We start from the raw sequence: 17,153 nt of genomic DNA on the forward strand, positions 1-17,153 counted from the left end.
CAAGTTTCTTATCTAAGAAACAAGGTGGAAAAGTTGCAAACTGTCTGAAGACAGTTGGGGCTGCCTCTTTCCAAGTGCCGCAGGTCAGCAAGGTAGCCCTTGTACCTGGAGCCTGTGGGTGAACACACTGTAATGCTGCTGCTGCTTGTTTGCTTATGTATTACTCTATGTTCCTTTATTCCCAAATCTTGCCTTCTGAACTGTACCTTCAACAAAACACCTTGCTTGATCCTAATGATATAGATTCATTTAGGCCTGTGATGTAAATCTGTATTTACATTGCCTACAGAATCTGTAGTCAATGGTGGAAGCCGGAAGAGCATCAGGCTGCAAGATTTTTGGCCCTTTAACTTTGAAGAAATAGTAACGTCAGCTCAGCTGAGCTCCCAGATTCACGTTTGGCAAAAGGCAGATTACATAAGCAGCAGTAATTTTCCCCACGCTTGGAAAGAATTGGTTGAAACACTTTACTATTCCCCACAAACACACCAGGCTGCTGCACGCATTGCTTGGTCAGAAGGCAAAAATAACTTCTCTCAGGAGTGTGGTCATCTGGCCGGGCTCTGCATGTCCACATTGGCCAGGGGGCCTGTCTGCTGCCCCCACCACTGCTCCTCCTCTTCTCCCAAAGTGATGTGCTAGACCAGCTCAAAGGAACCCCTGTGCCAAAACCTGCTCGTGAGCTCTGGGCTGGGCCAGGCTTAAGGTACCCATGGTCAGGGTGAACGTTAAATGAAAGTTATGGAGTTCTTTGCCTGATAATAAACTAAAAGTTTAATATGACCACAGAAAAATGCTTAATGTATCCCCTTCTAAAAAATGGAGTACTGGAATTTGGAAAATTCACCTTTACATTTAGTTGAGATTTATTTTCATGCTTTCTGTGAGGATTGTTTGGTCTGATCTCAGTTGCCTCTGGTTGTGTTTCTAATACAGATGCCTTTCAGTCTTCCTCTAAATTTTGCCAAATGCCTAATAGGAAGAGCAGATGTTCACCAATTATTTAAAAAAAAAAAGAAAAGAAAAGCAAAAGAAAGCTAGGGGTGAGGCTGGGTAATTTAGTTGCTGGGTCACTCTTGTGTGGGAAGATGTGTGAGGTTATGTGAGCATAGACAAAGGCAGATGGGGTCCCAATCTAGTACCTTGCCCTGGGTCCCTCCCAGGCCATCATGGGGGCCATCAGCCTACCAAAGGCCCACCTCCATAAGCCCAGAGGAGCGCAGGGGCATAATGGCAGGCACAATTACGGTTTTCACTAATTAAGGATTGGGAGGAAGGGGTGCCCGGTCTGGGCCGTTCCCAGGCCTGCCCCAGGAGAGCCTCAGCCCATGGGCCCAGCCCTGAAGCCCATCAAAAGATGAGTCAATGCCAGAGCACCTTTTGGACTGAGGAGGGTTTGCTGCTGAGGTGTACAGCACACATGATGGGATGCAGGGGAAGAGCATTTCAGTATTGCACAGAACTTATTATGGGATGTTTCAGGGAAGAAGGGAAGGCAGACAAAGGAAGGCATTTAGATGATTTGGGGAGGAACGGACATAAAAAGGGACAGTTGTGTCTAAATACTTTGCTGGTCATTATACGTGTCTGGCCATGCCTTGTGCCTGGCAGAACAGACTGTGCTGTTGTCTTATTCTTTTCCTTTCTGCCTCTTTCCTGGGTGAGGGACTCTATTCCATGTGTCTAAATGGGGATCTGGACATAGCAACCATGGCGCAGCAGCTGGAACAAACGAGGGTCTGGGTGCCAGCAGCTGTGCTTGGACTGAGGGCTGCAGGGCCCGTGTGCCTGGGTGCCAGCACCTGGGGACACCCAAGTGAGTGAAACCAAGTGCCAGACACCAAGGTGAGACCAGAGGCCAGAGACCCATGTGTCCGTGATGCAGCACACAGAGAAACTACTGTGAAGCTGTAGCAAAGACTGGGCCAGTGAGTAGGTGACGTGGTCTAGGAGCCAGGTACATGTGTGTGGAGCGGGGGATCCCAGGCAACAATGGAAGTGTGTGCAATAAGTACATATGTATACATATAAAATATATATGTATTCTCTCTAGCAGACGTCTTCCTGTTCAGCCAGGGAGGGGCTGTGTGTTACTTATACGGCTGGCTGTATATGTGCAGTGTGTGTTGTGTATGTGCAGTGTGTGCATGTCCTCTGAGAGTGTTTGTGCCAGCTGAGAATACATTTTCAGCCTTGCTACTGGTTGCACCTGGGAGCATGGAGCTGCAGCAGCCTCACCTCTTTTGGGCATGAACATTCAAACTGAAAGATGTTGAAGACTGGTAGCCATGTATGTTTTTAGGTTTCATCCTGGGAGCGTGGAGCTGCAGCAGCCTCACTCTTTTGGGCATGAACATTCAAACTGAAAGATGTTGGACACTGGTAACCATGTGTGTTTTTAGGTTTCATACGGTACCAGGTGAGCAGCTGGGGCTTGAGCTAGTAGTATTGGTACAAAGGCAGTGAAGATGACCAAACTGGCTTTTTTGAGCATTGACAATTAACTGATGACATCCTATTGTTCTTCCTTTAAGCCTTTCCTTTTCCCTAGAAAAGGATGCCCTTTGACGTCCTTTTCATTCCCCCTGAGCCTTCACATTTTAGCTGTTTTTCATAATGCTGTAATCAGTGTCTAAAATACTTTGATAAGAGGATTAGTAACATTAGAACACAACTTCCATCTGTTGATGGACATGATTATAACAAGTGATGGCACAAAATGCAAATAAAAACTGTCTGTGAATTCCAAAGACTGTTTAAAAAAATCCTTTTAAAAAATGGTGTTTATTTTGCAGCTGGGTGCAGTGACCTCTTTCCTTGATTGTTAGCCAATTTGGCTTTTTAGAATTTGCCTAGTGGCTAGTTTTTACTAACCACTAGTCTTGTAAAAGTATCTGTTAATCTTGGTTACTTTTGAATTTTAAATTATTGCTAGTTTGAATGGCCTGTATACCACACATTTTTAAAAGCTAAAACCAAAAGCAGCTCCCTTATCCCAAAACAAGTTTCTAGCTTGACTCTTCGTCCATTTGAAAAACTTCTGGCAGTTCAATTAGAAAAACGGCAGAAGAAACAAAGTCGTGTGGAGAAAATACAACTACATACTCAGGTGTCATCAAAGGGGAAACCTGGAGAGGCAGAAATAATTTAAGTTGGGATTTGGACAATCTAGCAGTCAGGGAAGGTGGGTGAGTTCATATCTTCTAGTGAGCCTAAATAGCTAAGACTTAAGTTTTATGTCTTTAGCAGAAGGTGACACCCTGAAGAACTCTACAGAGGGAATATGGAAGAAGGGGGTTTATATCATTACTTCAGGCAAAAGTAGCGTTATGTGTAAAGAGCTGTATCTGCAGCATTAATTTTAATGCCACATGAGGTGAATTCACCCATGCTTGCTTGCTTGCCGAGGTCAGATGAGATGACTAAGCATATGTTATGATAACACACATTTTTTGAGAGCTTTTTGTGAACTCCTATGTGAGAATGCTTTGGTGTAGGTCTCTTGGTTTATAATATCCCATCAGGTGCTGATGTTAAATTTGGCTGCTACTTTTGAAGGGTTTTGAGGAGGGATTGCTTGGAATCTGTGAGCCATGACCTCTGGAGTAGCATCTTTATGGGCATACTAAAACTATTAAATTTAGTAACTGAAGCAGCATGTGAGATCCCATCATTTGACTCTGCTATGCAAAGACCTCCATCTCATCATACTCCTCGTAGCATTTGTTTTCATTCTAGCAACGGAAGCTCGATTTAGAACACTGTTATCATAGCAATTGAGAAATCCCTTAGGAGGGAGCCCTACAGCAGTTTATTTAATGGGTTAACTCCTTGTTATGCTAGTCAGCTCTTGTTTAACTCTGATGGCTACCTGGCTTTTGGATTAGCAAGACCACGGCTTCTCCCAGTACCTCTTGGTACATCAAATGCTTGTGAAAAGTATGAGTGCAGAGTAAGCGCTGATATAATTACGGGGTCTACTGCCCCTTAAACCTGCATCTTCTTACAGAAATCTAGCCACTAGTTTGTTGGTTGGTTTGTTTGTTTTTTAACAATAATATGGCATACATGTGCTTTAGCCTAATTTTACAAATGGTTAGTTTGATTTATGTTCTAGTCTTTTCTGGTCATCTTTTCCAATTTGCCTGCATAATTAGACTTGAGACAGTTCTGGGCTTTTGTGGACACTGACTAGTATCAACATTAAACCACATAGTACATCTGATTGAGGCAAGTCCTGAACTTTTCTTCATAGACTACCTAGAGTCTTCTCCCTCCAGTGTGTTAAAACTTGAGAAATTATAATAAACCCACTAGTTGTTCATTTGGTTTTAGTGTACGTTTGATGTTAGTTTTGTCTCCACAAAAGAGGGACAGCTCGACACTGAAATAGAAGAACTCTGTTTTCAGGGCTAATAATAAAGTGCTCTATTTTTTGCTGGAAAAGCCACAGAAAGAAACATCAAATTAAATATTTGCCTCTTTTGGACACAAATAACTATTCAAAATCCGAAGAATGAGTGGCAGCAGTAGCAAGTACTGGGCTGTGCTGACTGAACACTTTCTGGGCTTGAAAGGGAAACCAGAAACCTTTCTAAGAAATTAGTGACTCTGTTTTGTTATCTCTATCCTTGGTGAAGGCAGATTACAGTTCACTCCCATGTGCAGTGCTTCTGCTTCTGCTGCACCAGCTTCAGAGCTGCTGCTTCTCTTAGAGTGTTATCTGAAAACCTGTCCTAAACACAGGACATAGAGTATGATTACCATCAGTCTTGGAAATGGATGCTTTTTCTGCTGTTTTCTCCTTGGTGGCAAGCACATGAAGTGTTTTTGTGGGCATTTTTAAAAAAATACAAAACAAACAAACAAAAAACACAGAACATTTTATAAAATATGTTATTTAGGGATCAAGAGGTTCTTGGTAATGTCTAGACTGGTCAAAGATTTTCATACTCAATAAATTACTGTCTGTGCTTAAAAATCAGTCTTTTGTGAGATTAAACTAAAATTTTTCCATATGTATCAGAGACTTTATTCGAGGCTTTTTTGGGTTCACAGTTCTACATTTTTTATTAATTTTAAACTGTCCTCAGAGACTTTTAAAACATCTCTTACTGTTCCTACTGGAGGCAGAGAGACGCATTCATGGAGCCATGTTAGATAAGCTGGAGACTGTATAGTTGGGTGAGTAAGTTGTTCGTAATTCCAGCAGATATATAAGCACTTAAGGTTTTTTTCCTTCATCTGTAAATATTTTTGAGAATATTTTTTCCTCTTTTTTCCATGCAAAAGCAAATGCAGTTCTGGTTTGAGGATTTTTTTGTCTGATTTTTAATAACGCTTGCCAGGTATCAGTATTTTATCTGAGGAGTTAAGAAATAATATTCAAATTATTTGTGTAGATCTGAAGTGCTGCTTTCCATTTTGGGGGGGAAAGGCTGACTTAGCTGTTTATAGGAAAAGCTACTGAACTGCTCACAAAATTTGTGTTTTCACCTTCTTTGAGAGAAGTCTGCTGTATGTGATGAATTTTATATGTCGTGTACTGTTTTATGATGTTAAAACCTGCTTGTAAAGTCCCAGGAGTATGTATATAGAGGAATTCTAATATAGATTTCTTCTGTGTTTTCTAATGGATACGTTTCTGTAACTAGAAACTAAATTTTTGATTCTACCAATTCAATAGGAAGTTTAACAATGAATTCTGTGTGACTAAGATTTGGCTTATAGTGTTTGTGGCGCTTGGGCTCGATTCTTCTCTCAGTCGCACTGGTGAAGCTTCAAAACTGTTTGCTGACCACTGACTGTAATCCGCAGTGGTGGGCTACTGTGCATGCAAAAGCTCTCCAAAGAGATTTAGCATATGTTAATGAAACCTTTGGAAAGATTATGTCTCCTGATGGCAAGTCTCAGGCCATCCCATCAGAAGAAGAAAGGTGAGGCATTCCTTATGTGTTTAGGACAGAGATACAGAGAACTTCTTAGGTCAAAACCAGCTTATTAAGCTTCACATAAGAATTGCGTAAGAGGAAATACAAAATAAGCTTCAAATATGACTGCTTTGCCTTTGTGTAGATCAGCAGTGAAATATTAGTTCAGATGCTTCTAGGAAGGATGCATCTTTATCTCAGATGTTTCTTTGGGTCTGCGTTGTCCATTCCGACAGGTCTTTGTGGGCAGTATTAGAGGAAGATTCTGGTGTGTATTGTTGCTGAAATGCTAGGAACGGGCCAAACATTCTGTCAATATGATAGGCAAAGCAAGCAAGTGGTTAATAATTCAGCCCTTCCACTTTTGGCATTAATTGGGGAGAATTGATAGACATGTTAATTATTGTTACATTTTTTCCAAAAGTAAAATTCCCAAATGGCGGTAATTTCATGGAAGTGTTACAGCAATGCTCTTTAATCAGAGATCTTAAAAGCAAGAGGATGAGAATGACTATCTGTAGTGGGAATGCATGGCAGACCAACATAAGAAATATCCATAACAGGAATTTTGTTTTATGGTCTCTTTAGTTGGAAGCCAACAGATCTAACAATCCTGTTACACAACGTGCTTATGCACTTTGCTAAGTTTCGATCACTAGGCTCCCCAGGGGGTTTAAAAGAAAGGAAATAAAAAGCCCCTGACACTGGTTTTGTTGAGCTCCTTCCAACCTGCTAGCAGCTCTCAACATATTTTTATTGTTTAGGGAACAAAATATAAAAGCTGTCTGCAAGGGCAGGGGATCCCCACTGTTCCGCAAAAGATAAAAGTTTCCGATTATTTTATAGGATGTGAATTGCCAGGGCTAGAGGCTGTGAAATTTGCACTTCAGTTTTTGGAATGCAGCTTCAGATGGTTGCCAGTGAAATACTTTAAGAAGTGTACTTTACCTAGAACTGTAAGTGAATCTCACAAGGCTTTGAATAACTCGTAGAGTCACTGTGTTTACACGTGAGAACACTTTGTAATGCCATGTTCAATCTACGACATGACTGGCAGCGCTTCAGAAAAGTTATGCTTTGTAAAATCACATTAAGTATTTTCTCATGCTTCAGTTGACTGTAGGTCTTTACTTTTAAAACACAAAAGAAATTACTAATCACTGTAAGAAGATATAATTGATCCAACTGCTGTATTGGTTCAATGTTCAGATTTATCATATTTAGCCATAAGCAAATGTATTGGCCTTATTTGAAGACTTTGGTTAGGAATTCTTTGCAATAACAGAAAAATTCCTGTATAAGTCAAAGGCACAGTAAAGACTCCCAGTGGGCTGGCTGAGCTGACAGGGTTGAGGTGTGAGAGAGATGTGAATGATCAGGACCTGCTAAAGGATGGGAAAAGTTGGCAGAATCAGGGTGAGAAACTCAGGAGAAAAAAAGAACCTGATTGGCTTTAAAACAGGTTACGCAGGAATGCAGAGCAGTACAATTACAGGCTTATGAAGACATGCCTTCCTTTACAGCTTTTGTGGGTGTTCCTCCTGTGTTTTCAGCATCCTTCCTAACAGGGTGGTAGTTCAGTTCCTTTACAATATCCCTGATTCACCTTGGAGCCATTTAGCTGGATGAACCAATTAAAATGTCACACTAGGAAAAAGTTTGCGAAATATTACAGAATTGGAGCTTTTGAAGCATAAGCAAGATGTTTGCTTACCTGGCTCTTTACCTGATTGCCTTCTTGGCTTAAAACTCCTGGCATGGCGATGCAAGATGTTGCCAGCCTACTAGTTCATTTCTTTAGGTAGCTCCTGCTTCGTTAGGAATGTAACTTGGTGCTTTTGTGCTCACTTTTCTGCAGCCGTATCAATGTAATGAACTTCAGCTACAAAGAAGCAGGTCAGAGCTGTGTGCTGTCTTTTGCATAATGAGCTATGTCTCTCTCATCTCTGAATGCAAGATTTAAAAAACCAAAAACAACACACAGGCAAAAAACCCCACACCACAACTAGTTAGGCTGTAGGCTTTTTCCCCCAATGGAGGTGGTGGATCCCTACAGCTGTTGTCAAGGAATGATCAGAGGATGTTATTGTGAGCCACCTGTCAAGAGCTCCTATTTACATGTAAAGTGGAAGTCAGCTGCAAACTTTACCATCTTTGTTAATTGCAAAGGCATCTTAAGGGACCAAAGTTCAAAGGCAATTTAAAAGTAGAGTGCAACAACCTTGTTACAAATAGAAGTTAGCTATAGCCAAGATTGCTGTAGCCTGAATATATTTTTCCTCATTTATATTTGGAATAAAACATACATGCAATTAAGGCATGGCATCAACATTAAGCAATTAAGCAAAAGCCATCAAACTGTACATCTTTGGCTCATAAAGGACAAACATCCATTTTTCTTGTTTTGTTTTGGTTTTTTGGGGGGGGGGGGCGGGGCTTTTAGACTGCTTGTTACGTTTACTTTCTTTGGATTTTGATTTATATTGGACTAAATTTTTCAGATGGAGGGACTACCTTACTCCTCTGAATTAAATACACCATAATGAAACTGAGTTGCTCAGTGCTGATGCACTCAGTGATGGCTGTATTGATACTTCATTTCTACATAATTATATCCACTTTCTTTCTAAGTGGCTATAGAAAAGTTTAGTCCATCTATTTCATTTTATCTTTGAGATGTCTCCTCTTCCTAATGACTGCATGATTTGTACCTCTCCCCATTCCTCACCCCTACACCAATAAAAGGAAAGTGTCATTTCTGGTTTGAGATGAAACTATTGCTTCCTAGTGGTTTTATATACATTCCCACATATCAAAGCTGGAGAATTCTTTAGAGAATTAATCATGAATTTCCTTTTAATTTAACAATATGTGCCCACTTTTAGCAATTTCTTTAACTGGGCTCTACAAACATAGCCCAAAACTTGGGGGGTGGTGCTGTGCTTTTTGACTGCTCGCTAGCTATGCTGAAGTTATAAAAAAACAAAAAAACAAATATCCAAATCTGTAAATTCTTTGGAGAAAAAATGAACTACAGAACAGAGTATAATCTGCCAGATGATTATGCATACATACTTGAGAGTGTTGTAACTGTAAACATGTTATGGTGGGTTAATGTTAATGGTCACCGCAGAAGAAAAGCTGTGGGATTTCTATCCCTTAGTGTCCCTGTTTGTGGACAATCCTGCTGGTACTCTTGATCCTTGACAATATAAGATCCACCGCATCATCAACAATATCAGATCAGCGTATCACAGAAATTTGTCCTAATAGGCTGGCTAGGCTTTTAAATTTGATAACAATCAAACAGCTGTAACTCTAAACCATGTCTGGTAGGGGAAAAGTGTACTCTCCAGTATGGCTGTCTCTGTATTTATATTCTCCCTTGCTGTGTATACATGCTGCCATTGGGGCTGGAGAAGCTTTACAGCTAGTGGTGCATACAAAGGGCGATCCCATCACTTTCTACCTCCATTCTGCACAGAGGCAGCCAGAGTGGATGGCACCTGCCCTCGCATGCTCATGCTCCTCTTGTCTCGGCAAGCCAGAGCTGCTTTGGGATTTGTTACTCTTTGCTTGGGTTACTCACACCTTTCTACTTTGCATCACTTCTTTTGTGAACTTCAGACTTTTTTGCATCTTCATTGTAGTTTTTAATTTATGTTACTGTGGCACAGCCTGATTTCCAGCCTCATGCTTTTCACTTGGCAGAGTTGTACCCAGATGTGAGCTCTAAGAGCTACATTCCTTGCTCAGGAGATACACCTCCTTGTTTGCTGGGTGAAGACTGTAACCCGCTTACGTGTGGTGTGTCAGGATTTAGAGCCCAGGGCCAGAGTGCATTGCCAAGAAAAAATCTGAAGCTTCCTTCTCAGCAGGACTTTTCCGTCTGTTTGACACACAAGCCATCAGACTGAGCATCTTCCCTCACAAAAGAGAATGAAGGATGATGACACTAGCCGATAGTATCTGTGTTGTGGCAGGGGATTGCTTCACATAAAGAAATTTGTTTCATCACTGTGGTTTGGCCATTCACAGAAAGTACCTCTGGTACATGGTGAACCGTGATGACTAATGAGGGGATCACCACAGAGGCCAATTAGAGCTTTGCGATGGCTCCCTCCTCAGAAGAAGCAGAGCAAAAGCTGTATTTTTTGAGGCAGGTATTGGGTTCCCTATATCTGCATCTGCCCACATTCCTAATCTTTTGGACCCTAATATTTTTAAGGTCTATCTTATGCTTGGTTGGCACACATCAGGGAGGGCTTGTGTTCACTGTGACAATTTTGGAGTCTTTGAAGAGGACTCTGTCAGTACTTGAAGCCTTGCCTTGCTACAGGTGGGAGCCTGTCCAGGTCTGCCCCTTACTCTGACTCCTCTAGCCAGAGTACCTGTGGCCGGCACATAGGCCGGGCTGTTTGCAGTCCCAAAGACACCCTATTCTTGGTAAACCACTGTACTGCAGCGTGTTTTAAATTCCCATTCTTGGCCAGTCTCATTCAGTGTCCTCAGGGGATGTCAGGCAGCTTGTGGGGGCAGAATAGACTTGCCCTGGAGCCCCTGCAAGACATGTTTGTGGAGCCAAGCTTATTGGTTTGCCATGTATCAGAAGTAGATCCCTGACACCCAGAGGTCCTAGATTCATATCTGGAACTTCAGAAGAGTGCCTCAGTAATCGGGAAGATGTTCGTTTGGAGGTGATTCCAGCCCCACATCTAAAAAGGTATCTGTTTTTCTGAATCTGTGTTATACTGTGTGTTTTTGTGCTAATATACATGGAGAAATGCACCATAAACTGAGCTCTTTGCATTTATAACTATGGGTTATAGTTTAGTTTCAGAATGATCTGGTGACACTTGCTGAGGGGAATGGGATAATTCTGTGTCACCTTTATTGGGTCTTGAAAGTGCTCACAAAAAAATGAGTCCAAGGCTGCCTGCTCCCTACTGGTTTTCAGAGGATTAGGTTTTTGATGGAATATCCTTCTTGCTAAAAGGTAACTCTGTAGAGACTGAGACTGTAATCACTGACCAGCTCTCTCAGTGCCGTGTCCCTGATACACGGACATTTTCCCAGATGCAGCATTTCTCCTGAACTAACTTCCTTTAAGTGCATGTGGAGTTTCATGCCAGGCCAGGGAATGAAGCTGCTGTCTTTTGCTCCCTTGTCTCTCTCTCAGGTCTTTCCATTCTTGCCTGAAGAATTTTCACACTGCTGGTAGAAGGTGTTTGCTCCACCCACTCCCAAGGGTTTTAAGCTGTAGGAGAACTCGTTACTCTGGATTGAAAAGGGCCTTATATATCATTGGCTCAGGTCAGAGGTGGTGACACTGAGTGGCAGATTGTCGCCTGTACATCATTATTAGTGTGCTGGGGTAGAGCTGCTGCTGCGGGTTGGGGATTCATTCCTTCTGTGAGTGTAGGTAGCTTCCAAGGGCATATCTAAATGAATATTCCTGGTCTCAAGGTCTGCAGAGCAGCTAATGAGATCCATGGCTCAGCTAAGCACTGTTGAAAAGGATGCCAGATGGGATTCGGCTCTTGCTACAGAATGGCTCTGCAGTCACTGTGCTGCTGGAATTGGATACCCTATTTTGGGTGAGCTGGCTGGGGAAAGGACATACTGATGAGGTCCCTCATAGCATTATTACTATGCAGGTGAACGGTCATTTGGAGAAGAAAGGACTCTTGTTCTCCAGTAACTGGAGTTTTTTTTCTTTAGGCATGAACACAACTAACCTTCCTGTCTGCTCCCAGGATCATGCGGGCAAAATTATGGGATTGTACCTTTTAGAGAAATGAGCGTGATCTGTTAATTCTTTTAGTCGCATGCCCATAGTGCAGAATGCCTGAAGATGCTGCAGCTGGTGCTGCCAGTCCTGACAGGAACAGAGCCTGAGTGACCATTCCTATGCATAGCAATGGCATGAGAAGCATAAGGTGATCTGTTACAAAGAATCGTTAGTTATGGAAGAGTAACCATTTTTTAAATTAAAAAAAGGAGTAAACTCTACAATTCCTAGCACAGACAAATCAAGTTGTAGTTTGGATTAACTGGCTGAGGTGAACAGTTGGTTTGACCTGTGGTGATGTTGCTGTTATGTCAGCTCCTTGTTTTTCCTCTAGTAAAATAAGCTTTAAGTAGCTTTTTCATATAACCACCTTCAAGTTACCTTTTCTCCTTTTCTGTACTTCTCCTAAGTATGTGTAGTCTCTTCTTTCTTTCTTTTTTTTCTTTTTCTTTTTTTTTTTTAACCTCATCTTAAGAAATTTTCTCACAGCCCTGATGACTGTGATATTTTCTTTCCTCTGGTTAGTTTAGGACCAAATGTAGGAGAGCAGCACTGGGAGAGGTGGCATCGTGCAGTGTGCTAAGCCTTGCATAGCAATGCTGTAAAGTATATAGTAGAAAACACAGAAGAGACTAATTCCTTCATTTTCTATCCAAAAGTGGGGATAACAGTGTGTCCTTAGTCTCCAGGATTGGCTGTGTTCACTGATGCTTTGTGATTAACTTCTGTGGGGAATAGACAGTAAAGGGGCCTTTGGATCCTTCCCTGAAAATGCGTAATTTTGAGCTGTTTTGCATCTGGAAGGAAGAAAGTTCCAAATTTTGAGGTCAACCGCATTAACAAACCTCTGCAGATATATTTTTAGTTCACCGCATGAAAGTGAGATTTGGCTGGTGAAGAATGGGTTTCCTTCTGCTAAATATGTTAGCTGATACTTTATTACAAAACGAAGTGGTTTGTTTCCCATTTTTCTTGCAACTGGCAAAGTGTAAAACTTCCAGTTCGCGCTTGGCCTCAGAGGAGACTTCCTCCTGCTTTCTCCTCAAATTCCTGTATGTAGCCTGTCAGTAGCTTTATGGTATTTTTGGAAATGTCACTCTTCTTGTGAAAAAAATGGAAAAATTACTAATTCTTATATGGATTCAAAGTTGCAGATGTTTGCTATTGTCTTCTCAAGAATGAAATTTAATTGTTTTATGCTACTAAGACTTTAAGATCGTCAAGGGAACATTATCTCACTATAGAAATAATTGAAACCTCCTTTCAGGATAATGCATGTGTGGCTATTATAGCCATTGTCCACATATGTTGCATCTGGGGATTTTAAGATTTAAGGTCTTTTTTTTGAGTGCTGTGTTGTGATCTTATGTCAGTGGGTATAATTCCATTGACTTTAGTTGAAATTGTTCTGTTCTCATCTGTGAGATCACAGTCTCTAAAACCTAATTGCTAATTTTTTGGTCGTGTTTTATGCCCGTCTCTTAGGACCTGGGAACATATGAATAGAACATGGAGTTTTAGTACATGGAGTTTTCGGGATGTTGCTTTGAGTTGGGTTTAGTTCAGTTGTTTGCAGAGTTACAAGCTGGGGGGACAGAGCAGTGAGTTGGCCTTGGGATGCACTGGGTATGTGTCTGTTCTCTTGCAGAACCTAATGTAGATGTTGACGTTTTGTGATGTGTGGACTCAGAGCTGAGAGGTTCTCAGTGCCTGGTGGTGTATCTGTTTCTTGAGGTTTTTGTGTCACGTCAGCTTTTTGATAGAACTCCGGGTTTTTATGAATCAAGTGGTCCCAGCACCAGATCTCAGCGTAGTGCAGCTTAGCTACATCAAGAGCTTTTTCATATTAATTTGGAGTGAGACTTTGGCTGCATGAGATGGAATTGATCAAAAGCTATGGTCCTAAAAACTGTCTTTTTAGTACTGAAAATACACAGATTTTTTTGCCAAAAGCTGGTATCTTTTGTGGAAGACCAAGTAAGCAAGTCCAGTTTTCTGGATTTGTGGTGGTTAAGTGCATTAAAAAAGTATATGCAACTCTTTGAGTTCTGCAGAGGAAAGATTATGTAAACATTGAGTACTGTACTTTTAATATTATTTCTTTCTTAGTAGTTAATTTACCTCTAAGGGAAGAAAACATGAAAATGATGAGCTCAGAGCTTTGAGTGAGTGTTCAGTCTTCCTCATCTGTTCAGAACAACTTGCCAACTAGCAACTTACTGGAAAAAAAGCAAAAGGTTTAGGGTGAGTCACTCTAAACCTGTTTAACCCAAGCAAATTCGAAAAGCCCACTGGAGTATTTTCCCTGAAATAATTGCTCTGTGATGTTCTCCTAGTTCAGTATCATTGTTCTGGTTTTACTTTGTCTTAATAACAACTAGCTGGCAGGGGACCGATACAGGACTCATATTATTTCTGCTATGAATTGTCAGTGTGGTCCACATGAGCTTGTCATGGACTCTATGAAATGAGGATAATGCCAGATTCCTCCACCTATGGGCCCTGATGCTGTGGCTTAGGCAGCTGAGATGCCTGTGTTTTAAGGTCTAGAGATACTTGTCCTTGAGGTCATCACAGTAGAAAAAAGTGAAGAAATTTGAATGTAGGATTGTGGCTTACTTTGGTCATAGGCATCAAATTCTAGGCCCATCATATGTATCTTCTGCTTTTTTTTCCTATATTGTTGATGTTTCTCAAACCTTTCGTTTTCCTGTTAATCTCCCCTGAAAGTCTACGGCATGTTAGAAGGATACTCTTCAGTGTTAAAGAATGCTGAAAGCACATTCTTTAAATGTATAGAGTTGATTTCTTCTGTGTGTAAAGGGAGAAACTCAGGGATGAGGCTCATCTGCATGGGATGGACCTCAAAGTGGACGAAAGCAGAAACGCTTGACAGCTCATGCAGCTTGCTCTCAGCAAACTGGGTTAGTAGGATGGGGGGAATTTTCAGAAGTACTCATCAACAGCTTGATTTTCTTCCCACTTAAATGAGTTGTTTGTTTTGGAGGTTTTTATTGTTGTTCTTTCTGCTAACTTATCTGGGAGTTGATCTGAAGGAAAGTGCTTCTGTAATTCTTATTTTTCTAATCATAGAATAGGGGTGGAAGGGACTTTCAAAGGTCATCTAGTCCAGTCCCTCTGCAATGTGCAGGGACATCTTCAACTAAATCAGGTTGCTCAGAGCCCTGTCCAGCCTGGCCTGAAATGTTTCTTAATGTAATGGCCTCCATCTGTACCTTCACAAGTCTGCACATGTGCTTATGCTGTGTGTGGCTTTTGCCATTTTCTGTTCCTGCTGTGTTCCCTTATCAGATCTAAGTTAACGCTTTAACCCCAGCATGATTTGTAGGTGAGTTTTGAATAATAGCATTGTTTAATTCCTGCTAAACATTGTTTACTTTCTGCGTATGAATGTGCGCTTGCAGCCCAGAAGGCCAGTCGTATCCTGGGCTGCATCACAACGAGCATGGCCAGCAGGTCGAGGGAGGTGATCCTGCCCCTCTGCTCCACTCTGGTGAGACCCCACCTGGAGTTCTGTGCTGAGCCCTGGAGCTCTCGGCACAGGAAAGACACGGACCTGTTGGAGAGGGGCCAGAGGAGGCCACAAAAATGATCAGAGGATTGGGACAGCTCTGCTGTGAGGACAGGCTGAGAGAGTTGGGGTTGTTCAGCCTGGAGAAGTCTCCAGGGAGACCTTATTGCGGCCTTTTAGTACTTTAAAAGGGCCTATGAGAAAGATGGGGACAGACTTTTTAGCAGGGCCTGTTGTGACAGGACAAGGGGTAATGGTTTTAAACTTAAGAGGGGGAGATTCAAGCTGGACATGAGGAAGAAATTTTTTACAATGAGGGCAGTAAAATACTGGCACAGGTTGCCCAGAGAGGTGGTAGATGCCCCATCCCTGGAGACATTCAAGGCCGCTCTGGGCAGCATGATCTAGTTGAAGATGGCCCTGCTCATTGGAGGGGGGGTTGGACTAGGTGACCTTTGAAGGTCCCTTCCAACCCAAACCATTCTATGAGTCTATGAATGGTAAAACCTCAAAGTATGTTTTTGATATACTGTTTCCAGGAAACTCATGCAATCCTAATGGTGTGCCTTAAGGAGTAGCTTATGAGGTCAGCCCTGCTGCTTACTTGTCTTGTGATTCAGCCCTTCTGCCCTTGTTCTTCAATAGCAACATTCTTGATTTAAAACCACTATTGAAAGGTGGAGATAGCATGGAGAACCTATATGGTTTACCTGGAGCTGATGGTGTTCCAGTGGGTGGAAGGCATTATTCCTGAGGGGCATCTGTCCCGCTTGGGGGCATTTGGTAACTTTTTACGCTCTGTAATAAGGGTGAGGAATTTTTTACTTTGATGAAAATCAGATGGAATTTCAGACACCTCCGGCAGGTTACATATTAACATTTATCTTGGTCCTTGATCAACAGCATCTTAACACAGCTGAAGGGTAAGACATGCAGCACTTGAAGAGCCTAATGGCTAAGCAAGCTCCAAGTGAAGAGGGCACTCAGCCACCATCTAAAATGATTGTTCATTGTGTTTTTATGCAAGATCTACCTTGCTTTTTTGATAGGTAACTTGAAAATCTTTTTTTTTGTGCTGACTTCATTGTTCTCTATTTGTTGCACATATTAACTGTATTTTAAAAGAGCTTGAGCTGATGCCAGCTACAACATGTCTGAGCAGCTTTGATGCAACTTAGGTAGCTTTAGGCTTGAGGTCATTCGTGAAATGTTGCTTTGAGGTCTAAAGTCTTAAATATTATCCCAGCAGGAGTTTCCTTAGAGATTTCAAGAGTACTGTGCTAGTAATTCCCTAGAGTTGAGTGCAATAGCGTTTATGTCATCTGCTTTATAAACTTGGGGATTAAATATAGTGTTTTTTTGGAACGAGTATATTGGGGGTGGCATAGAGGGATGAACCTGGAATAGAGGTTAATGTTTTGCAGAATGTTGATTTGACATAATACTGAATAATAGACTGCTTAAATTACATTGTCACTAGGAGAATGTGTTCTGACTCCATTTGCAGTTAAAAATAGTAACAATTACAAAAACCCCACAGTCTCATTTTCCAGCTAATCCCCGTGTTTGTGCTCCTTTATTTTTTCTCTTGAATACTTTCGTTATTGCTGTTGGCAACTTCCAGATACCAGTTGGAAAGACATAACTGACTTTGTTTTAGAAGTGACGCTGTGTAATGTCTCCAGATAACTTGAATCCTCCAGTGCTGGCAGAGCTATTGGTTTGTTGGCATACTCATCAAGATCAGTCATCCCTCCAAAAGCTTTACTCTTAAGTAAGATGGTTAAAATACTTGCTCTTGCTCTAGATGAGTGAGTAGGAGCCTTGCTTTGAACAGACGTCATCCACAGCTCCCTCTGGCCAGCCAGCTGTGAATGCCATGGGTACCTCTCAAAGTGCC

General features: G+C 41.6%; 1 protein-coding gene across 5 annotated transcripts in view; it reads left to right on the forward strand.

The window, feature by feature from the left end:
- CMSS1 (cms1 ribosomal small subunit homolog) overlaps positions 1 to 17,153 on the forward strand; it is a 251,048-nt gene that overhangs the window by 179,042 nt on the left and 54,853 nt on the right. The window contains exon 1 of one of the 5 annotated variants that reach the window (XM_065062414.1): positions 11,303 to 11,527. The exons of the other annotated variants lie outside the window; for them this stretch is intronic. Within the exon in view, the coding sequence (XP_064918486.1) occupies positions 11,413 to 11,527 (115 nt within the window). The 5' untranslated portion in view covers positions 11,303 to 11,412. Of the gene's footprint in view, positions 1 to 11,302; positions 11,528 to 17,153 lie in introns of those variants that run through there. 5 annotated transcript variants of the gene reach the window in all.

The sequence above is a fragment of the Columba livia genome, chromosome 1 (genome assembly GCF_036013475.1).
Source record: "Columba livia isolate bColLiv1 breed racing homer chromosome 1, bColLiv1.pat.W.v2, whole genome shotgun sequence".
In the NCBI taxonomy this organism is placed as follows: Eukaryota; Metazoa; Chordata; class Aves; order Columbiformes; family Columbidae; genus Columba; species Columba livia.